The sequence below is a fragment of the Pteronotus mesoamericanus genome, unplaced genomic scaffold (assembly GCF_021234165.1).
Source record: "Pteronotus mesoamericanus isolate MK-2021 breed Mesoamerican mustached bat unplaced genomic scaffold, CSHL_Meso_final contig_32, whole genome shotgun sequence".
Taxonomy (NCBI): Eukaryota; Metazoa; Chordata; class Mammalia; order Chiroptera; family Mormoopidae; genus Pteronotus; species Pteronotus mesoamericanus.
The window spans coordinates 1,591,717-1,615,991 of record NW_026555134.1 but is presented as its reverse complement, the minus strand read 5'-3'; the positions used below and the strand labels follow the sequence as shown (position 1 = coordinate 1,615,991).

The following is a 24,275-nucleotide window of genomic DNA, read 5'->3' as shown; positions in this document are numbered from 1 at the left end:
GATACCACTTTCTACTTCTATTTATTTTAATCTTCTTTAATTTCTAAAAGAAAGTTTGTTTGCAACGAGCATGCCGTGTTGGCACACTAGGCCTTGCATAGAGCCGGCGCATACAGCACATGCAACCCTTCCTTTCCTGAGCGGGCACACGGTGGAGCAGCCTGGAGACCGCAGGTGCACGCGCAGGAGACGCTGCCCAGAACTGGGCCCGCTGTCTGCGTCCCCGATCAGGGCACAGCTGAGGAAGAGGCCTGCGCCATACACAGACATGGTCTGCAGGGCCATGTAAGCGACGAGTTTCATAAATGCAAGAAATAAACTGAAAATTCAGTGCTCCCAGGATAAACTTTCATTTCATCCGCAAATTTATAGGTAAAACAGAACAAACAGAATCAGTCCCCCAGTTTCCCAGGGTAAACCCATAAAGCTGAAAGCGCTTCTCCACAGAGCCCACAGCCCTTCGGCGTTTCGGGGGCCCCGCCTGGCTCACCCCCAAGCAGGGGTTTAAACGACCTGAGAAACTCCCTCATTGCTTACGTGGAAATTCAATTTCTAAAACACAGAGATTTCATTTCAAAAAGAATTCTCCCCTATTAAGTTTGAAAGCAACTAACGTAGTCCATTAGATGAGAAACCACGTTATCACAAGACCGTAACAGTCTCCTAGAAGGGCTTTCTGCCACCTCCTACCCACATTCCTACCTCTATCCTAGTTTATCTCATAAAGCAGACTCCTCCTCACTAACATAAAAGCCATGTTTTTGTGATATAATTTGATATATCCAGGATTTAAGGACTGCTAATGAGTACCACTGGCATAACCAAATGTTAGATCAATACTCCTAAAAATTCTGATCTCTTCCAATGCCTATTGCTGTTACTAGTCCTGAAATATCATAAGAAAGAACGGGAAACTGGATATTTCAGTCATCTGATTTGGCTGATTTCAGTCAATAATGTAGATAGCTCTTAATAAAGCAAAACCTCATTTGCTACACAGTATCAAAAGGTAACGTACTTCATTTGTTTAAGGCTGTCAACCATGAGATAACTGACCAGGTGTTGATTTTCTATTAAATAATAAAGAAAAATCAATTTGAAACACTAATACAAAATAAGCTCAACTTAAAGGCTTAAGTAAATTCCTTGAACAATGCATCGAAAGTTTTAGATAGTATGGTCTCAATGGATATTTGAAAGTCAGGCATTTAAAAATAGTGATTATATATAATGCTACCAATTTACACTTGAAAGTGTTACACATAATCAGTTCCTTATCATTATATTCAAACTCATGCTGCACTAAATATTTTTAATCTATATGCTATGCCACAGACCATGCTTTGGCATACCTTCCCTTTAATGAATTATTCTTTCAATGTGTTAGAAGAATAACACTATCTACACAGTATGTTAGGAAAAGAGTTTCAAAGGTAACTTCATAGTTCAAACTGAAAAACAAAGAAAATTCCCTGGATATACACAATTACACCAAACAAGAGAAATTTTTAAATAAATGAAATTAAAATTTCACTGAAGAATCTAAATCCCGACTAATAACCTCCTGTTAACATTTTAAATTTAAATACTACCATCTTCAAAATAAGTGCATCAATTCAACCTTTTCACGGGATGAACTTTGGAACATTATTTACCATAGCATTTCTATATTAGTATAGTCAGTTAAGCAAATGTACATATGTATATTGACAGCCAGAATTCTAAATATTTTTGTGCAAGTCTGTGTGATTCAAAACAATTTTTTAATGAGTTACCTGAATGAAGCAAAGGTCAGGTTACTATTAATGTTTAATTTAAAACTAATTTTCTGGTTTTCAAATAGGCAAAATGGTTGGGAATAAAGATCACCAAAATTTAAGATTATTATAGGACATTAAAGTAATATGGACTTTATCATACAAAGGGACATTCTTACCTTGTTGGTTATACTTCCATGTTTTTCCCTCTGGCCCATTAAGAACCAAATAATTTGAAACACAGTAAGAAAATAAAGTGTAAAATCAACTAATAATCAAAGAATGTATTAAAAAATGTAAGGTGAGATTTTTTTACTTCCCAACCATCTAAAATAAGAGTTTTTTTTCCAAATGCTATGTCTCTTATATTATGATAATATGTCTTTTCCTCCTACCTAAAATATTTCAAAAACCTATATGAAACCATGATAAAGAAAAAAATGTTTTTATTAACTCCCTTTGGAAAATAAAACTTATAAAGCAGAGCCATAAAGTGGAAAGAAAAAGATCAATGTCAGATCCAGTTATGGAACTCAAAAATTCTGGGCTCAAGACAGCAGATACTTGGATCCAAAAAGAGAAAGCACCTTGTAGTCCACAATCCCATACCATCTCTTAAGCTTACAGTCTTTTTTAAAAATAAAATTTGTTGAGCTATAAATCACATAACATTCACTCATTTAAAAATGTACAGCTCACTGAATTTTAGTATATTCACAGAGCTGTGCAGCCAACACTGTTATCTAACTTTAGACTATTTTCATTACTCCAAAAAGGAACTCCATAACCATTAGCAGTCACTCCCCATTACCCCAGTTCACGGCAACCACTAATTTATTTTGTCTCCATGGATTTGCCTATTAAGATCATTTCATATAAATGGAATCACACAATAAGTGGCCTTTCATGTCTGACTTCTTTCACTTAGCCCATTTTCAAGGCTCACCCATGTGATAGCATGGTTCAGTACTTCATTCCTTTTTACTGCTAAATAATATTCTATTATACAGATATATTACATTTCAGTTATCCATTCATCAGTTGATGAGTATTTGTATTGTTAATGCTTTTTGTTTTGTTGACAACTGACTTTTCTTGTGTGGCAAATACATGTAACATAAAACTTACCATTTTAACCATTTAAGCACACAGTCCAGCGCCACCAAGTCCATCCACCTTGCTGCACGCCTGTCACCACCCATCCAGCTCTAGAACTTTTCATCTTCCCAAACGGAAACTCTGTCCCCATTGAACACTGACCCCCTATTACTGTCTTCCCCCAGCCCCTGGCTCCCACTGTTCTACCTTCTGTCTCTGACTCTGACTCCTCTAGGTGCCTCGTGTAAGTAAAATTATATAATATTCCTTCTTTTGCATTGTTTATATTTGTTGGTTTTTATAAATAATGCTGCTATGAACATGCATGTACTGCTTTTTGTATGGACTCTGTGTTTCCAATTCTCTTGTGCCTGTTTGTTTCATCTGTTCCCTGAGAACATGTTTGCCTCTTTGCTTGAGTTGAAGCCAGTCAAGATCCCTCCGACCTTTTGCCAGAGGGAGGAATTCTTGTTATACCTGCCCTTTCCTTTTGAACCTAGGTCTGTTCCATCCCCATTCAGGTGAAATAAGGAAATTGGGGAGAGGAATAAGAGAGATTTTAGAGCAAAGGATGCCAGAACAAATGAGAAGAGTCAGGGTAATGAAAGGTTCGAATGTACAGCCAGAGACAATCTGCCAGTTCCATCGCCGGAGGCTAAACCTCAGATTTCCAACGCTCCTTAAGAAAGACAATGAAAGGATTTCTGTTCTGCTCCCTCCACTTGGAAATCCGTTAACAAATGGAAAAGGTCAAAGGTCTTCCTAGGTCAAGAGGCACAGACTATAGCCGATGCTGCCAGCTATCTTAATAAGCTGCAAGCTCATCAAAGCAAGGACCTATCTTAATCGTTGTAGGGATCTAGGGGCAAATGGTAATTTTGCTGCTAACATCCCCAACACTGTTCACAGCTCCCAGTCCTTTAGCCCGTTCTAAACTGAATCAGGCTCGATCACAAATACACCGCCTCCCCCTCCCTCGAACCACCAGCAACAACGACAACAACGACAACTCTGCCGGCAAAGGCCGTGTCTGGAATCATCACATGGCTTTCCTCCTCTCATAAAAACAGACAAAGAGCTGGCTGTATCTTATCATGGCATAAAGGAACACACTCCAGTTCAGTGAGGTTTTTATCTCAGCTGACAACAGACTCTTGCCTCAATATATAGGAGAAGGTCAAAGGAATTGTGAGAGTTGGGTGGGGGAAAGAACAGATATTCTAATTTTTTAGAAACGTGCCAGATCTATGTTTATAGACAGACTGAGGCAAATACCAGCATAGAGCTGCTGCCCCTTTCATCTGAGCGTCCGTGCCTATCAACTTAACCCGAAGGAAGCCTGAAAGCTAGGTGGGTCGTGTTCTCAGTGCCCGGACACAGGCACCAAGAAGAGTTCCCCACCCCAGACCCACGCGTAATTGGAACAAGATCTCCAAGGAAATCTAGTCTGGTGCTTCTCAAACTATCTGTGGTGAAGAAGTAATTTTCCCCAATTTATTGTGGACTGACACTTTTATAAAATGCAATAAAAATGAATTGCATTCTTAAAGATGACACCAAAACACAACCAAGGAAAACAGATAAACTGAACTTGATAAAAATAAAAAAAATAAACCTTTTGTGCCATCAAGAAGGTGAGAAGACAACCCACAGAATGGTAGAAAATATCTGCAAATCTCACCTCAGATAAGAGACCTATATCTAGAATATATAAAGAACTCTTACAACTCAGTAATAAAAAGACAAATAACAGGCAAAGGCCCTCAAGAGACATTTTCCCAAAGATATACAAATGGTCACTAAGCACATGAAAAATGCTCAACATCATTAACACTAAGGAAATTCAAATCAAAACTATACTGAAATGCCACTTCATACCTAGTAGGATGGCTATAAATAAAAAACAAAACAAGTGTGGAAAGGAACATGAAGAAACTGAAACCCTTATACACTACTGAAGGCAACATAAAATGGTACAGCTACTTTGGAAAACAGTCCAGCAGTTCCTCAAAGTGCTAAGGAATTAACATGAGATCCAGCAATTCCATTCCTAAGTGTATGTCCAAGGGAAAGAAAATGTTCACGCAAAAAGCTGTACATAGACGTCAGAGCAGCATTATTCACAACAGCCAAGAGGTGGAAATGACCCAAAAGTGCATCGATGGATAAATGAGTAAACTGTGTACATCCATACACAATGAAAGTAGTACTGACATACTGTAAGAGGAATGAAGTTTGAAAACACTGTGTTAAGTGAAAGAAACCAGTAACAAAAGTGCTCATATTTTATGTCACCATTTACATGAAATGTCCACAGCAGAGGGGTCACAGGAAAATGCTAATGGGTGCAGGGTTTCTTTTGGTGGTAATGAAGATTTCTAAAATAAATTGTGGTGTTGGTTGCACAACTTTGTAAATATACTTAAAACCACTGAATGGTATATTTAAATGAGTGAATTATATGATGTGTGAATTAATGGTTTATGAATGTTATGTAATAAATGTTACCCAAAAGTGAATTGCAAGATAAAGGATCACTTGGATGTCACAATAACTGTATAATCATTTTAAAAGTTTTTAGGGGGCAAGGGAAAGCGGTGGGGGGTAGGCAGAGACAAATGTATTTAAAAAAATAAATTAAAAAAAAATAATAAAAAATAAAAGAAAAAAAATTTATGGAATACAAAAAAAAAAAAAGTTTTTAAATGCTTACCCTCACAGTGGACAGGCAACAAACTGTCCACGGGCCAGCATACCGGTGCATGACACACTCTGAGTACCCTGATCTGCTCCCTTCTCTTACTTGTAACGGTCCCTCATGTGGGATAGTTAAGCCTAAAAAAGAACTACTAGATTTAAAATAATGGATATAGTTTAGTGGTTGAGTGGAAGTTTTGAAGTAGACAAGCCTGTGTTAGAATCCCAGCTCTGCCACTTACTTTCTAGTTTCAAGGTTTTGTTCTCCTGGATCTCACTTAACTCCTAAGTAAAAGGGAGAGGCCGACAACTTACAGCACCATTTTAGGAGGATGAATGACACATGCCAAAATGCTCAGCTGGTCTCTGGCAGAAAGTACCAGTTCAACAAACATCAGTCATCCTAACCACCTCTTCCTCCCCTTCTTTTCCCTCCTGGGTCTTTGCGTCCAACCCCATCGTTCCTCCAACCCCCAAGCCCCAGGCTCCGGCACCTGCCAGCTGCCCCAGTACACAGCATCAGGCTGCTTCTGCCTGCCTGGGAGTTAATCCCCGTCCTGGAAAACACAAAACCGTCACGTTTCCTTTAGGAAACTACCCTCTGCCTCCAGTCTCAGCCCATGTAGTTCTCGGTTAGAGGATGATCTGTGCCAGGGCAGGCAGGTAACCCTGGTCCAGCCAATCACAGAATTCCACCTCCCTGGCCTCAGAGCAAGAGCCTGCATGAAAGCAAAGGCAACACAGAGGAAACGGAACCTCAAGATGAAGAGAAATGGAGTTCTCCAACATCAGCTAAGACCCTGGATCCAGTCTGCCTGAAGTTAGCCCTCCCTACCTCTAAGGATTTCTCAGGCAGTTACTATCAGCCAAGAAGTTAATTTGGCTGCCTGATTCAGGTTTGACTTGGTTCTCTGTCACTTGCAAATGAAAGTGTTTCTTGGTTCAAAATCAGCTCCTCACCGAAACCCAAACATGATTTCATCATGGCGGAGGTGAGCATCATCATCAATAGACAGGATGGCCTCTGTCTCAATTTCATTCCAGGGCAAGAATCGATTATTCAAACTGTTCTTCTCAGTACGGACCACCTGTGAAAAGGAAAAACACTCACGATCAATGCTGCATTATAAAACACAAAACTAAAACTATCTTTAGGTCAAAGAAGACTGTGGCAAAATTTAAGGAGTAATTTTGCCTGGTTACCTACCACTTGTAAAATCTAGCACATGACTTTCAGGAATAAAAACTGCCTTATAATTCAGCAGGTTAATGAGGATTTCACATTTTAAGTCTTATTCATTTGCTAACTAATTTTCTTGTGAAACAAGCTGAAGCTGAGGACTATTTTACATAAGCAATAAACACAGTCTAGGGAAATTAAAAATACCTTTCCCAGAGAGCACAAGGTGGCAGAGCCAAATTGAAATTGTGATCCCCTGCTCTGGAATCCCCCAGTTTACTCACAAATTTTAAAACCAAATTCAGAAATCTCTTAAGTTTATGTCATTTCTGACCAACCTAAGGCCATTTTTTTTTTTTTTTGGTGTTTAAAACAAAAAGAATTGCCTATCCTATTGAGAAATTGCACCTTTGCAATTTCTGCCTATTGCACTGACTATACATAAGAGCTTTTTCTTTCAAGGTGTACCCAAATTCAGTAACACTGACAGTTTCTGTGTCCACAGCAAATGCCAATTCAAAAAAATCTCTGTCCAAAGTGACCTGTATATGCAAAGCAGTATTTTCTTCATAAAACAAAGATTAATGCTTAAACAGAACTAGATTATAATTTTTTAAAATTGTATTTAAGCCACATCTCAAATAGTTTACTACATAGTTTACTACAATGTACATAGTAGCTTTGTTATTCACCTTGATCCCTAATATTCAAATAAGGATGACCATTCTTGGTACTATGATAGTTCATTTTATTTGTATGATACCTATATCTAATTAATCTAACTGATGAGACACTATCATATTATTCTTAAAAACCAGAAACAAAGAGAACTTCTTGAGGAGTGGTCTTTCTGGAAATCCAGGATGGCCCATCTTACTCTCAACAGAATTTTGTACTTGTGCTGAGGATAACCTCTGCCCAGCATTATGAATGTGATTATATTTGAGGTCAAAAGTTTATGAAAGATTTCAAAGGTACTTCCATGACTTCATGAGTATTGTTTCTTCAACTTAAAATATTCTTTCTCCTATTTTTCTACCAAAATTATTCTCTCCCTGGAGACCCAGCTCAGAGGCTTCCTGCCACTAACCCCTTTGTTAAAATTAATCACTTCTATGTTCTTAAAACAGAGTCCTACTTCAATTCATTCAATCAACTCATTCTAGCACACACAGAATCCAATGGGTCGAGAGGTAGAAGGACCTCGGAGATCATCTGGCCCCCGCCCTCACTTTACACTTTACAGAAGGGACAACTAGAAAGTGGCAAAGCTAGGCTTAATTCCTGTCTTCTAACTCCAAAGCAGTCTTTTTTCTGCTAATCTTATATTTATTCTTGTTTAACCAGATCCCCATGGCAAATGCATGATTAATTTGTGTAACATCAAGAAAAAAAAATACTGCTAAATAAGAAAACTCATGAAATAGTTTATCACTTAGAATGTTTACTTTATTGAAGAGCTTTTAAAGACTTTGCCTCAGCCTCAGAGGAGTTCCTCCCAAACCAAGACAAGGAAGGATCTGTAAAAGATTTGCTATTGCACAGAGCACACATCAGAGCTAAGCAGACACAAAAATCCGTCTTGCCCTCAGCCCATCTGACGAGTTTAAGAATCCCTGAGCTTGCAGCCCCAATCTCCCAGGCTCAGGTGCAGCTCAGTGACAGAGGGCGCTGAGGCCTGGATCAGGGAAAAGAGGAGGGGCAGACAGCTAAGCACTCACCACAACAGCTACCAGGCTCCATTCCCCAGGGAGGGCAGCCAGAGGTAGGAGAAGCCAAAAGCCAACCATAACAATGGTAAAAGGCCATCTATCTTAAGACGTACGTGATTTCAGAACGTTAAAATGCAACTTAACGTCCATCTTAGAATCAAAACTCCCCTGGGATCATCCATTTTACTTTACCCATATGCCTAGCATGCACTTAATACAGAGCTGCAATTTTGTAGGTTCAGGTGAGCAAAGCCCCGCCTCGACTCTAGCAGTGAAAACACACACAGCTTAAAATCCAGTAGTGCATACACATAGCTTAAGTCGAAGGAAAAAAAATAACTAAAAATTTCAATTCTTGACTATTCCACTATAGGCTACCAGTTTTGTGGATTAATTTCCAGGAGGATTAGCTACAGAAAAATGAGTAACCCAGGAACAGAGCACAGAGCTTCAGGACTCCAAGTGATTCACAGTCCAGCAGCGTGGGCTTCCCCTGGGACTCGAAATGCACAGCTGCAGGCCCATCTCCAAAACTGCCAAGTCAGAACCCCCAGTTTAACAAGGTCCCCAGGTGATTCCTATGCACGTAAAATTCTGAGAGACATTGGTACCGAGGATTTTGGCTTTGGAGTCAATCAGAAAAGCCTGAGTTCACATCCCAATCCCACCACTTGCTAGGTGTGTGCAGGTTTGAGTACACAAGCTCTTGCTAAATCAACACAACACCATGTCCTATGCACAAACCAAAGCTGTTTATCAACCAAACTTGACAATCCTATAAACCACCTAATTCTTAATCTAAAAACAAGAAACAACAACAAAAACCTACAATGATCATGATGTGATACCTAGAGTGTATCCAAAAACTCTTGGCAAATTTACAATGAAAATCAAATCGAGAGGACCTACTTGTCCTTTGAAGAAGCAGACAGACCAAAAGGTCAAATACCAAACGCGTTTTGGCCTAGATTTCATACGCAGTTTATTGAGCAAGCTTATTAAAGTCCATTAAGAACAACTGCTATGAGTTCCAGGAATAAATAGAGTGTGCATACTACTTCTGCTTATCCTGGAACAACTCATCTGGGCTGGTTGACAGAAAGATTTTCAGGATTAGGGAAGTGAAGCAATAGCCATCAAAATAAAACAAAACAAAACAAAAAAAAAAACACAACTTTAAGGATTCACAGAAACACAACGTCCAGCACTGCAGCCGCTTGCTTGTGGTTAGCTCACAAATAACTTTAGGGCAGTGTTTCTCAACTAGAAGTGATCTTTGCCCCCCAGGAGACATGTAACAATATCCATGGACATTTTTGGTTATCACAGCTGTGTCGGAGTGAAGTGAGCTACTTACATTTAGTCAGCAGAGGCCACAGACGCTGCTAAATCCTACAAAGCACAGGACAGTCCCCGCAACAAAGAATTATCCAGCCCAAAATGTCACTGGTACCACTGCTGAGACCCTAATTTATAGTCAACCATCAGGAGACAGTAAAGCAAACTTCCAAGAATACATGCAGCACACTAGTTAGGGACAGTCACCCTTCCCCCTTAACCAAAAAGATTTCTACAAACTCTACAAATACAAACTAAAATTAAGGTGAAGGGGGGAAAGCTCTCTTTTAACAGTTTTACTTCAATGCTATACTGTTTAAAGGCTAGAAAAAGCTCAGCAAACCACCAATTACCCATTCTGGCACCAAAATTATAAAGGATTAAAGATGCAAACATTTGTAATGCAAACATGCAAATCAACATTGGCAGCTAAGTGTTTGAGAACTGGCAGATCAGAAGGTTAAAGAATGAGTCAACCAGAGTAGCGTGTCATGTTTAGGAATACTCTCATTTTGGTTGATGTTGTTGTGTTTCTAACTAAAACATGGTCCTTCTTTCCTTAACAATAGCTGTTTTTTCATGCCTTTTAATTACACCTTAGTAGCTTGTGAACATGAAGACTTATCTTCAAGTTATTGCTAGAACTACTAGTATGATATTGACCAGAACGTATAGAGCACAGTGCCTGGCATACAAATGTTCGATAAATGTTTCATAAGTGAATGAATAAATGCACAGGAAGCAGTATCTAATTCAGCCCTGCTCATTTTACTTTCAGAATATGGAATAAAGAAAAGCTTATATATAAAAATTGTAAGTATTCAATATACTGACACCTCGTAGAATTTAATCTGGTTTTCTATAGAAAAAAAAAAAATCCATCAACCTACAACACTCAGGAGCACCGCTCCCTCACCATTTTTCTGGTTTCACATACAGTGCTCCCCAATGACGCCTCACTAGTTCTTCTGCTTAACCCTCATTCACGAAAGCCTTGACTTTCTCATTACACCTTTTTTCTCGTCACCATGGACTGGTACAGCAGTCATGGCCAAGAGTCCCACCACATGCAAAAGCATTCAAGTGTATCGATGATCAAAACATCATTAGTAACTTTAGTTAACATTCAGTTAGGTTCTTGAGGAATTCTGGAGTTTATAAATAATAAAAGAACTACTCTTATTGGGTCCTTTCTCCTAGTCTGCTAACATGGCATTTAGCTTCTAAATCCAAGCATAATCAACAAATTCCATTAATTAGCAAAGTATCAATTCACATCATAAATTATCTACCATGAAAAATTTGATTCCCAATTAATTAACAAATATCTCTTAATATCTCAGGGATGGAAATATAACTAGTTATTGCTATTAACAAGGAACAAAGGAACATTTCGGCAATTTAGTAAGTGACAGTTGCTCAAGTGAAACAGAGTAGTGAATCTGGATTCAAATGGAGGAACTACCCAAATAAGGGGATCTTTTATGAAAGCAGCTCCTGATCAGTAATAAACAAATCTAGGCAGGCCAGAAAAGTAGGACGTGAAGAGATTAAGTGAATTAACCCTAGACAAAAAGTAAACCAAAGACAGAAAACACAAAAATATGGAACATACCTGTGAGGTAGTAAGATTAGGAAATATATGTGGAAAATATAAAACCATACAAACGCAAATGCCACCTACTAAATTCAGCAATTTAAATACACTTAATAAAGCCCTTTTTCTCTTTATGTGTAAATTTTGCCCAACCAAACACAACAGTCTCCAGTCTCCAACAATACATACATGTGCATAATGGTAATGAATCCCCTTCTGAGAACGAAATTTATGCCAAGCCATCACATGGGAACAAAGGTGAACAGCTATTAACTTTTGCCTTCCCTCCTACCCTTTCCTCTGACTTAAAGAGGTAACCCATCATAGAGCTTGGAAATCAAGAAATGAGCTCTAGGTAAAAGCACATCATCACATGTACCTACTTGTGAGGTATGTGAAACAGAGCTTGAGGTGATTGGGTGGAGAGGTTACCCACAGAGAGAAGACAACTGAAAAAAGAGGATAAAACCTCTTAATTTTTCAAGGGATTCATTCGTTCAGTCAAGTGGTGGGGACAAAAAGTTAGGAAATGCAAAGACAAAGGGAAAGGAATAAGGTAACAGTGAAATGGCTTTCCATTTATAACTTAGTTTAGATTTGGGTCTAATATAGGAAAAAAAATAGTACATTTTAAGTTATGTCTGCTTAACTTATAGGAGAAAAAGCTGCCAAAGAGCCCTGTGAAACTGTAGGTGAAATAGCAAAGGTTGGAGTCCACCATTAAATGAAAGAATGTGTGACACTGTGCCTACCCAGACATGAAAATGCTTAAAAATTGTGGCTATTATAACATCAGATTAGTTGAACCTCTTCCTAACTTGCAATCATTTTATTTATATTTATTTGTGTGTATTTATGCACATGTGTATATCTATATATATATAGATTCACACACACACACACACACACACACACACACACAGCGCCTTTCCAAGAAATTTATTTTAATCTGTTTTATTATTTATTTATTTAATCCTCACCCGAGGACATGTTCTCATTGCTTTTAGAGAGAGAAAAAAGGAGAGTGGGAGGGAGAGAAAAATCGATGCAAGAGAGAAGCCTCATTGATTGGTTGCCTTCTGTATGCTCCTGAAGTTGTTGACACCAAGCCTCCAACACAGACATGTGCTCTGACCAGGGATCAAACCTGCTCCAACTGAGCCACAGGCCCAGGGGCAAATCAGTTTGTTTAAAACAGATTAAACTCAACAGTTTCTTTGGTTAAAATAAGCTGGAAACGTGAGATCAGCCCCAGATGAGACAGACCTTTGCCCCCGGACCTACCTTGTACATCATCTTGTCTACAGGCCCGGAACTGACTACAGTGTTACCAACGAGCTGAAAGCCAAGGTCCTCCAGCTGGAAAGTGGCCAGGCAGTAGGTGATTAAGGGAACAGGGAGGGCGTGAGTGGGGAAAGAGCATGTCCCAGAGCGGATCTGGGTGACCCCTTCCCCTGACCACCTAATGTGTGACCTTGGGGAGTCAGCCCTGAGGCTTAGGGACCTGCAGGTGCAGCAGAACTGTCAGGATACGTAACCACTGGCCAAAGCTCCATCTGGCACCCACATGAAAACAGTAACATTGAGTAACATTGAGTTATAGTACAAATGACCGTCTCAGATGATGGGACATTCTGAGGCTTCAAAGCCACATATATTATCTCGTTTGGTAAGTTGTCAAAAGTTCTTTTCAAGAAATTTAGATTTGGTAAAAAAAAGAAAACTATCCACTGAGTTATCGTCAGAAGCCCAAACACCTAAGTTTTAATTTAGGTATTAATTAGTTGAATGATCTAAAGCAATAAAATTCTCAGGCCTAGAATCCTAACTTTGAATTAGTAAAAAGAGTACATATAAACTAAGTGGCAGAGACATCACCTAAATAATTGATTCGCAGCAATTAGTAAATCATTTATGCAATGTGACTTTGGCAATTCATTTATGCATCTAGAGTTTTTGCTATCAATTTCTAATTTGTCGTAGTTTTATTTTATATGCAGCCCATTTTCAAACAGAAAAAGAGTCATAGCATTAGCCACCAAGCTATTAAGTAAAATATTGTCACACTCCCCTACCCCACCCCCGATACACCAATATTTAGTGAAGTCTACCAGATTTTGCACAGTCTTGGACCCAAGAAACTGGACAAGGCTTTTCCTCTTAGCTTTGCTTTAAAAATCACAATTTTAGGAAATTGTCATCTGATACATTAAAGTAATATTTTTAAAAATAAAGTGGACACATATAAAAAATAAAGCATGTCAACTTTGTAAAGAATGACCCTTTAGAATTCTCAGCTTCTGCCTAAGGTCTAGCCAGAAGGAAAGCCTTTAATAGCCCAATTGGAAGAGGCCCAAGCCTGAATATTAATGACACAAAGTTTACTACATAGCCAGTTTCTCTTCCAGTTTTCCTTCTTTTTCCCTTAGTAGACTACTAGGGAAATAGTATTAAAATCACTACCCTGGCATGATATTAAGTTCCCCAAACACACTCTCTTTTTTAAATTCTAATATTAAGGGATCAAAGGGAGGGAAAAGGGCAGTGGAAAATAATCTTGTATCTCTATAGTCTTCATTAGGAAAACAAAGGTGCACTGTGGCCTTACTACTTCCACAAAGACCCTGGCGTCTACTAGGAAGTGTGATCTGCTTATCTCTGAACTCACCCTCCCTACCAACACTGCTCTGATCCAAGCCACCAACACCTCTTACCTAGGCTACTGCCATAGCCTTTGAACTGCTTCTGCCCTTTTCCCCACAGCCCCACACACGTCGTATTACTCCCTGCACGAAACCCTCCAATGGCACCCTAACACACATGAGGTAAAATCTAGGCTCCTTACCATGGCCTAAATGTCCTACATGTGCCAGCCTCTGCTTCTTCCAAACTCTGCCCTCAATTACTCTACCCTGGATACACTGGGTATTCCTGCCATGTCTTGAACATGACAAGCTTCTTGCACTTGCCATCCTCAGTATGCTCCTCCAGAATCTACATGGCCCATTGTCTCACTTCATTCAAGCTTCTGCTCAAATGTCACCTCCTCAAAGAGGCTTTCCCAGGCACCCAGTGTAAGTCAGCTGTAACTTCTATGGAGAAAAAAAATAAAAATTAAGAATCAAGGGACTGGCTGTCATAAAACTGAGAAATACGTATACAGTGTGAAGGAGAGCAATGTTTTGAGTGAGCAGGACTACACTGTTAGTAACTGAAAGATGTTCCTTTCATCCATCCAAAGTTTTAAAACTCTAAGAGGACAGATTTTGATGTTCTCATTTCCACAAGGCCACTCTATTTATTACTATTTTCCAGAGTACCAAGCAGAGGTGGAAGACATATTAACTGGTCAGAATGAAGTAATAACTCGAAGCAAAATCCTGGATGGGACTATTGCCCCATGACTCAACAGGAGATAAGCTCCTACCAGACCCAATCCTCCTACAGATGCCAACTACAAACTCTGGGAAAAATACCAGAAAATAATTACCAGAAGGTACTAACAGTGAAAGAGGTGGCAAATTACATAGAGGGGAGCTGAAAGTTAGGCAGAAATGACCGACATGGGGAGAATCACTATTATTTTTATCCTAAGAGTAGGCCAGAGTTGTCACCACGCAGGGCAACTCTTTCTAGTCTACAGATTAATAAGCAGGAGGAGTTTGGGGCAACCACAGGCCTTGGAAGAAAGTAGGTTACAGAAAGGAGAGCACCAGACAGAAGGAGCTGCAACTGTGTAAAAAAGTACCCAGCCTCTGGTCACCTTAACTGTGCAGGCTTGGTGCTGTTTATAAGCAGAGCAACTGACATCTAAATTAATTGTCTACTAAAATTAAAATATCAACACTTTTCAGAGAAATAAAACAAAATCCAAAGTCTTCACAACATAATATTCACAATGTATATGGGTTCATATAAAGCTGTTTGATGTACAAAGAACCAGAAAAAGATGACCCAGTCCTCGAGAAAAAAGGAAGTCAAACAAATCTCCAAGTAACCCATATATTGAAATTAGTTGTTAAAGTAGAAAAAAATGTTTAAGTAGCTATCGTTAACTATGCTCAATGAAGTAAAGTATACTCAGAATGGAAAAAAAAAAAAGACGGGAAATCTTCAGAAGGAAAACAAACTATTATTTGAAAAACATGGAAATCTGGGAACTGGAAAATACAGTATCTGATTTAAAACTTACTGGACTAGCTTAATTGACTAGATTAAGAGCGGACACAAAAGTCAGTGCCCTTGATAATGGATTAACAGAAATTATCAAAACTGAAAAAGAGAAAAAAATATTTTAAAGAAATGAACAGAGCCAATGAAAACTGGGGAACAACATCAAAATATCTAGTCTATATGATCGAGTTTCCAAAGGAGAAGAGGGAAAGAATGGGGCAGGAAAAAAATCTAAATAAATAATACATAAAATTTTCCCAAAATATGACGAGAAACATAAATTGGCAGATTCAAGAAGTTTAGTGAACCCCAATCAGAATAAAAATCAAAGAGAACCATGCCAAGGCACATCATACCCACACTGCTAAAAACCAGAGGGAAAAAAGTCTTGAAAGCAACCAGAGAAAAACAACACATTATACTTAGGGAAACAAAAACTTGAAAATTCATTGACATATCATCAAAAACAATGGTGATCTAGGAACAGTGGAACTTCAAAATGCATGAATATGGTGGTCCCCCAGCTATTAAGGTTTTTTTTTCAAGGCTAGCCTTCAAATCCCTTGACACAATACTACTCTCCATTTGACTTCCATTAGATAGTCTTTGTTGTTACACTCCAGGAGCTAAGGAATGTGATTCAACTGTTTACAAAAAAGGCAAGGGAGAGCGAGAGAGCAGTCACCCACCATTACCACCTCTGCAGAGAAGCCCCACACCATTTGGATGAGAGATCTACTTCAACTGGTGGCACTACCCCCACCTCTCTGGGTGGAATCCTATCACCTTGCCCAGGCCCCATCCCATTTGAACTGAAATTCTCTTTACATAAACCATTTGGGGCAGGAGTGTCCAGGAATGGTGCCAGTGAATATCACATTTACTCCAAGCCAGATCCATGTAGTTTCCCCTTTTTAATGCAAATAATGGTAAAGAATGAGGACTTATAATATACAAATTTCAGTAGGTACCACTAAGTCAATCTCCTCCTACCCAAACACCTAGGGCTCAATAGATTTCCAGCCAACAAATAACTAGCATTTATTCCTATTGCTTAAATGGGAATCTGAGTATAAGAGAAGCACAAATTATCCAGCATTTTCCGAAATGACCTGTGGGTTCCGTGGTTGGTTCATTCAGCCAATATGCTCATTTCAAATCATTGTCCCCGAAGGACTGAAATCTGAGACACTGCCTGGGAACCACCCTGCTGCTAATTTTATAAATACCAGTTAACTATAATGTAATGGATAGGGTACGTCTGTGTCCTAGGAGGAAAAATCACTCTGAGATGTCTCATAATGGCACCATTTTTCCACAGGGCAGAGAGTTGCCAGTCTCTCTCAGTCCTTGTACCTGGGTAGTGCTGGCTCTGTGCCCAAGAGGTCAGCAATTCAACTGCTGCCCAAAAAACCTGCCTCTCTTCAGTAGAAAATATAGTCAAAATATTTAGAGAATGGACTGAAATTCTCAAGTTTGAAACCATTTCCTGTTTTTCAAAGAATTAGAAAAAGCTTGTATTGCTAATATGAGCAAGCTATTCCAGAACGGCCCCCATTTGGAAAGTTTCTAGCATTTCCCACTAGGCATTGTATTATTGCAATGAGCTACCCAGTAATCAGAGAGGACTACTTATTTCCCACCAGAGTTAAAAGAAAAGATTAGTTCTGGTAAGTTCCCTGATGAATTTCAGTCATTGTTAACTGGGGTGGCATCAGCTCCTCTACATCCCTATCAAATTCAAAGAAAACTCAGGAAAAATGGAAAACAAAGGCTGCTTTATTATACTATTTGAGCAGCACCTACCTTTCACAGAACCATTTTTTTTTTAATTTCAATGACATTCAAAAAGTTGTAACTGAGAAAGTTAAAAAAAGTGAAATTTACTTGGGAAGAAGTCTATGAAGAAATCCCATATATAATACCTTTCTTGATATACAAGATAAATTCTGGGATCAAATATTTTTAGAACCCCATACAGTCTTGAATAACCTTGGATTATAAATTCAATGAAATAAAATAGAAGAAAAGATTAGCAGCAGTATCAAGTAGCAGCAGCAGTAAGAAAGAAAATTTAAAACAAAGATTCACACAGAAGTAGGCAGTAACAGCTATGACACAAAGGGAAATTATGAAGAGGCTACAAGGCGGCTTTAATAGTGAAGTTGAGTTAAGGCTGTCCATAAGACAGGTAAAATATGCGTACTCTTTCAACATAAAAGAATAAGTAGGAATCAATAATTGGGCATCTTTCTAGATTCCATACTTGCATTATTTTGCATTCCTCATTAATCCTGACATCAAAGAAGTTAATTAATTTATCAAGATCACAAAAGACTACTTAATCCCTGGTCAAAACCCATACTTTTCTATTGCAACAGACTGCTGCTTAGAAAATACTGGGTTGGCCAAAAAGTCCATTTAGTTTCTTCCATAAAGACAAACTTTTCGTTTCCACCAATACTTTATTGATTTGGGTACTTTAAGTACGTCAGCTATCTCCCACATGGTATAATGTTGATTGTTCTCAATGAATGTATTGATTTGATCGCTATCAACTTCAACTGGTCTACCTGACCACAGCTTTATCAGCCAGCAAGAAATTGCCAGCACGAAACTTCACAAACCACTTCTGACACACTCGATCAGTCCTGGCACCTTCTCCATGCACTGCACAAATCTTTTTTTGTGCTTCAGTTGCGTTTCACCTTTCTTGAAATAACTAAGAATATGCCAAAAATGTTGCGTGTTTTCTTCCATCATCAATATTAAAATGGCTACACAAAAATTCACCAATTGTGATTTTTTTTTAATGCACACTGATGACAACTGTCAAAATACAATCTAACAAAATTTTTTCAAATGAAGTTAAATACAGCTACACACTACTAGAGCCATCTTAGCCAGGAAAAAAAATGATCTTTTTGGCCAACCCAACATTTCACATGATTTAATTCCTCAATGAAATAAATTTTCAAAAAACTGGTCTAGCCCCAAACATTCCCCTTCCAGACAAATTCTTTGTAAAAACTGCACTGATTTTCTTATGCAAACTCCTACCACATATGACCCATCAGAATTTCTGCCCTTCCTTGCTACCTTTTCCTGGAAAGTACCTGTGTTGCAGAGTGAGTAGCTGGCAGTTTGCTTAAGACTAGCTCTAAGACCTCACATTTAAGAGAAATGGGTAATCTCCTTATAGGTTGTCAAATTCACATCAGAGGGTGGATAAACAAAGCACTCTGAACTAAAGCCCTATCCCACATATTTGGCTATATTTGTCCTATAAAATACAGCATCCTAACCATGACAAATAAAGTGAAGAATGAGAAAGAACCTACAAGCGACCACAGTAAAGGTTCAGGATCTCCAGCGCCCTAATATAAAACCCTGACTCCAGTCTTCCAAAAGACTTCCATAATATCCTGGTAAATGACATATGTCTTCTTCCTAAATCCTCTGGGATATGATTAAAACTGCAGTTTCTGGAATCGGACATACTAAAGCTCAGCTCCTCCATTACTAACCATGACTTTGAGCAAAATAATTAACCTCTCTATCCCTCAGTTTTGATAGATATAAAGAAATCACAACAGATAAAGATGTAAGTTCTAGAAATGCTGAATTACAGTGCCTAGATCATAAATGCTTCTCAAATGTTAGCCTTTCATCCTCAATCTCATCATCATCTTTGTTATGACACAGAAGAAACCTATGGGGGTACCCGAACGGGTTTCCTAAAGCTTTATGGGGCCAGGATCAATTTTAGTTTTGGAGAGTCTTAGAAAGTTTAGGAAGCAGCAGAGACAGAACTGGCAAGGCCAGAAAAGACAGAAAAGAAAGCAAGCAGAAATTTCATGGGGAAAGAAACTGTATAGGTTAAAAAAGTGTATATATATACCTATATACATATAGAAAAAGGATTAAGAGTGAACGACCATCTCATGCAATACAACACACTGCTCATTTTTTTGTTACCATGATGGGGACGCCGATGTCAGGCCACAGAAGGTCTTCTGATGGTAGCTTGGGAGAATTCCACACCACCACTACCTTGTTCAGGTAGGGGAGGCCATTCAATCTCTCTAAAGAGTTCATAAGCACCTCCTCCCGCTCATAAGTCAACATCACGACTGTGAACTGCTCCCGTGGAACATTGCCTCCAAGTGCTGCCTGAAACTCCTTGCCAGAACCCCCAGCTCCACCACCAATTGGCCGAAATCCAGTCCCTGAGCCCAAGAATTTGGCCTCAGAGGGTAACACAGGATCAAAGGGTGTGTGGGGGAAAAGATGGAAAGGTCCCGGAGCAGAGTTCCAGCTGCGGTAAAAGTCTGTGACAGTCAAGGTAAAGTTGCGGAGGTATTTGGGCGAGGCGTATGGAGGCTCAGTCTCCACTGGCCCCAGGTCCAGGTCCCCATTGTCAGCCATGTTGGGGTCAGTTCCAGCCGCCTTGCCTGACCGATGAGGGATCTCAGCTGCTGCCTCTTCCCGGATGGGAGCAGCTGGGATCTGTATGCGAGTCCTAATCATAGCCAGCACAGTATTGAAAATACTGTCCGCAGTCGAGAAGTAAGTCTCCCAGAGAAAGCGGCCTTGCCGCCTCATAGCCAGTAGGTCACTATCCGAGAGACTTCGTAACAGGAAGTGGACCTCGGTAACACGTGGCTTGGGCACCACCAGGGCTGCCTCATTCCACTGCAGCATGTCCTGGTAAGGAAGCTGTACTTGCTCCCCCAGCACGACTGGGACAGCACCGACTTCCAGGGCTTCGAAAAGCCGTGTTGCACACCCAGATGAAATAACCAAGTGAGGGTCCCCAGGAGTGATAATGAGGGCAAAGGTGGAAAGCTTCAGTAATTCCAAGCGGTCTTCCCGCTCCCCACACAGTGCCCACTCAGTAGGCAGACTGGGTTTAGGCTGGTTTTTGCAGGTAAATTCTACCAGGACCTGATCGAGCTTGCTGTCCTGCACGGCCTTTAGGGTGGCAATGATACGATCATCATAGTCGGCTGGGGGGTCACCCTCCATTTCTTCTTCGAAGGAGCGGGCCTCCTGAAGGCTGGATCTCAGTGACTCAATCTTCTCACCCTGGAAGGTGAAGAGATATTTGCGCTTAACTGGCACCTGTGGTGGGATTTCCATGAAGTTGGGCTCTGACATGGCATGGACTAGTGGCGACACTACCAAGTCAAAGCCAGGTCTGTACTGGGCAGCATAGAAAGTGGACTGGGCCACCATGGCACGGCCTGTGCTGACATTATATAGCAAGTTCTGCGTATCTGACCTCCGTGACAGGTTGATGATGACATGGTTGTGTCCATCTGTCCGCCAGTGTGGTAGAGAATACAACTGCTTCTCAAGTTCAGCAGGCCGCAACGCTGCTGGCTCCTGCATCTCTCCCACTAATACCACATAGAGGCAGGCAATGTCTGCATTTTCTGTAACATAGACGCTGGCTCGTGCTGTAGCCTGAAAAGCCTGCTTGACCAACGGATCCAGGTAGGTGCCAAAGGCAAACTGGTCACTGTCATAAACATAGACTGGAAATCCAGAGGTGAGAGGGCAGCGAGAATAATCAAAACAATTGTGCAGTCGGCAACCCCGTATGACCTTTGGGGGAGGAAGGCCAGCATCGTCCTTCTCTGGGAGCAATCGGATGGGCAGAGAAAGTTTGGGCTGATTTTGGGCCATCAGCTCCTTGTAAGAATGTTCAGTCTGGCTAATGACATTCTTAAGTTGAAGGAGGTCCTGTTTCGCATTCTCAATACTCTTCTTACAGGCTTCAATCTTCAGGTTCAGCTTGGCAATTTCACTGTTGAGCTCTTGCCTCTTGGCTTCCAGCTGCAAGAGCTCTTCACTTACAGATTCACGGATTCGGCAAAGATCCAGCACATGCTTTACCTCACACAGCTCGTTACCAGCCCGTGGGCCAAAAATCCGCTTGCCGGCCTCATCAGCCTCATCCAGAGTGGTGAGATAGTAGTGAGCAATGAGGGGGAAGAAAACCAGAATGATGAAGAGTGTAAAACTGAGCCACGTGAGTCGGATACGGTTGGACCACCGTAACATCCAGGTTTGACCTCCATTCCCCACTCCCCCATTCCGCAACATGGTATAGCTTGTCATGAGTTCCTCTGTGGCTCTTGCCCCCTCTGATCACGTTGGGTCACTCGCCATAACCGTGAGTTTGTGTTAGACAAAACTCAATCTCTTTTTACTCACAGGTTTCCATAAGAGTGAGTGTGCTCCCTGTACAAGGCACCAAATAAAATGGAAATTTCATTTTCCTCAGCTGTAATTGAAATGGTCTCTGACCCTATTCCAGCAGATTTTCAGTTCTGGCTGTTGACCAGAGAACATGTCCTTAATCTTTGTCAAATGGTAAAAGGTACCACATTGTTGATGAGATGAAAAGGAGGAGGTCCCTGATGATGAAACCCAGGAAACATATCCTGGAATCGGACAGACTTTTTCAACGGCCATAGCTCTTGTTCCTTGGTTTGGCTGACCAACAAATAGGCATAGTTACTCTTCACAGCTATAAAGTAGCTGGTTATGACAGAAATAAATGCCAGCCTGTTATCGATGTCATTGCCAACAATCAGGCCTGCAAAAGAAAGAGAACCATGTCAGCCTTGAAGAGATTATGTTCAACAACCCTGCCCTCCCCCAGTACATTTCTAGAAAATGCTTAAATCTTTTAAGAGGGAATGTTAGTGTGTGTCTCAAAGAACATTGTAAGTCCAATGTAGGTCTTGTTTAATATGGATATTTTTAGTTATGGTTAATAAGAAATAGATAAGGATATATCCAAAACCAGCTTCAGTTTTTATACACACATACATACACACTCACACACACACTCTTCTTCCTATTTAACTGGACCTACAGCAGCATTAGAACCCTATAAAATGATGGTCACCTACATCCAACAGAGGGCCAAGATGCCTGCAACGGTTTATTATTCTAGACTTAGGCATAATCTTTAGTTGAGAAGAAACACTTTCTTATCTAGCCTTGGTAGCTATGTCCATTCTTAATATGAAAGTCTCTCATTGAACTATTTAAAACAAAAAACAAAAAAAAAACCCAACTCTTTAGGAAGCTCCATTTGTTATATTTAGAGATAAAAAGAGTTGAAAACTCCTTTGAGCTTCACCCAGTAGTAGACACAGTAATCCAGAGACAAAATGTATTTCCCAGTTTGCTTCTCATTTATCATCTGTTAGTAGACATCACGTGCTCCTTCTGAAAATACAAATAGTAACTTGGTCTTCTAGAAAGAACATTATACTTAGAAATGAAGGGCACTATTTCTTATCCTTTGGAGACAGATTTGCTAACAGACCTTATGCCTCAGCTTGCTGAGCTCCCAAAATGGAGATAAGTGTTTGGAGATAACAACAGTATCTTGTGTTGCTATGAAAATAAAGGAGAGAGGATGTGAGGGTACATCAGGCTAATAAGTCTTGAAACAACATTTCGAGTCCTGTTCTCTTACCAAACTTTACCATCACAGGCTACAAAAGCTTTTCATTTACTTTTACCTCAAACTCAAAATGTCTAGAACTGAATTCATAATATTTGGTGCCAAAGATTACTCCCAATTTCATTCACTGATTTCTTCCAAAAAGTATTTACCATACTCTTAACATGTTTAAAACATGCTAAGTATAACTGTGGGACATTCTAAAATGTAAAATACTCCTTGATCTCATGGAACTTCCTTTAGTCTAAGAAATAAGATACAAACAAAGAGCAAGGGTACTCCTATAAGGCTGTATAAAAGAAGTGTACTTCACAGACACTCAATCACTCTCTCCAGCTTCCACCTTTGCTGAAGATGTATAACTATTAAAGATTTGATAGTTTTCTCTCCTTTTAAATAAAAATTAAAAGCTGATAACAATATTACTAAAAGTATCAAGTAAGTAGAGCTCTGAGATAAAGACAACAAAAAACAAAAAATATCAATCATGGAAAAAAGCTATATTTGGATGATCTAAACTTGGATAATTAATAGCTGACCATATATCCCAAAGAATGTAGGTTAATATTTCTAAAGCACTATCCTTTTAATTCGAATGTTAAAATCTCTCTTTGTTTTCAAAAGAATATTCTCTGCATTTATGATCCAATCATAACAAAGGAAGAGTGCAGTGGAGGAAAACAGGAAGGCGTAATCAAGGCGGCTCAGCGGAGTCACTCCCCCTTACCCTGCGTCGCAGGGCCCTTCCTTTCTCTGACTCACGCTGCATTACATGTTAGCATAGTTCTTGAAATCGTGAACTCTGGGGCTTGCTGTCCTGATAGAAAACAAAAGTGACATGCTATTAGAAAAATACTCAATACTGAATGTTCCATTAAAGAATTTCTTTACTGTCCACTATGAAAAGGCTTTCCTTATGTATGTAAGGTGACTATACTAACGTCCAAAGAAAAAGAGACACTCTTTTCAGTGAAAGGGGGCACTGTGAATAAACACACCGGGATAACAGGCATAAATTGGCACTCTCGAAGACAAACCATCCACATCTATGGTTATTTATTTATGTGCTCTAAGAATAAATCGAAACACTAAAATATAGAAGCATATACTGAGACACTTACAGAGCAAACGATCTATCTGGAATGGGCTTTAAAATAAACAGGATGAGGATGGTGAGAAGTGTTTGGAAATACAGATGAAATAAGATCAGTTGTGAACTGTTGTTGACAGTAAA

At 39.7% G+C, this 24,275-nt stretch overlaps 1 protein-coding gene across 6 annotated transcripts in view; it reads right to left on the bottom strand.

Moving 5' to 3' along the window:
* Positions 1-24,275, bottom strand: part of EXTL3 (exostosin like glycosyltransferase 3) — a 106,451-nt gene that overhangs the window by 14,885 nt on the left and 67,291 nt on the right. For 3 of the 6 annotated variants that reach the window (XM_054576019.1, XM_054576018.1, XM_054576020.1), the window contains exons 2-3: positions 19,531-22,159; positions 6,513-6,640 (exon numbers count right to left, since the gene is read on the bottom strand). In XM_054576019.1, the coding sequence (XP_054431994.1) occupies positions 6,513-6,640; positions 19,531-21,678 (2,276 nt within the window). In that variant the 5' untranslated portion in view covers positions 21,679-22,159. Of the gene's footprint in view, positions 1-6,512; positions 6,641-19,530; positions 22,160-23,768; positions 23,859-24,275 lie in introns of all 6 variants that reach the window. The other 3 variants (XM_054576016.1, XM_054576015.1, XM_054576017.1) reach the window with 2 other exon arrangements.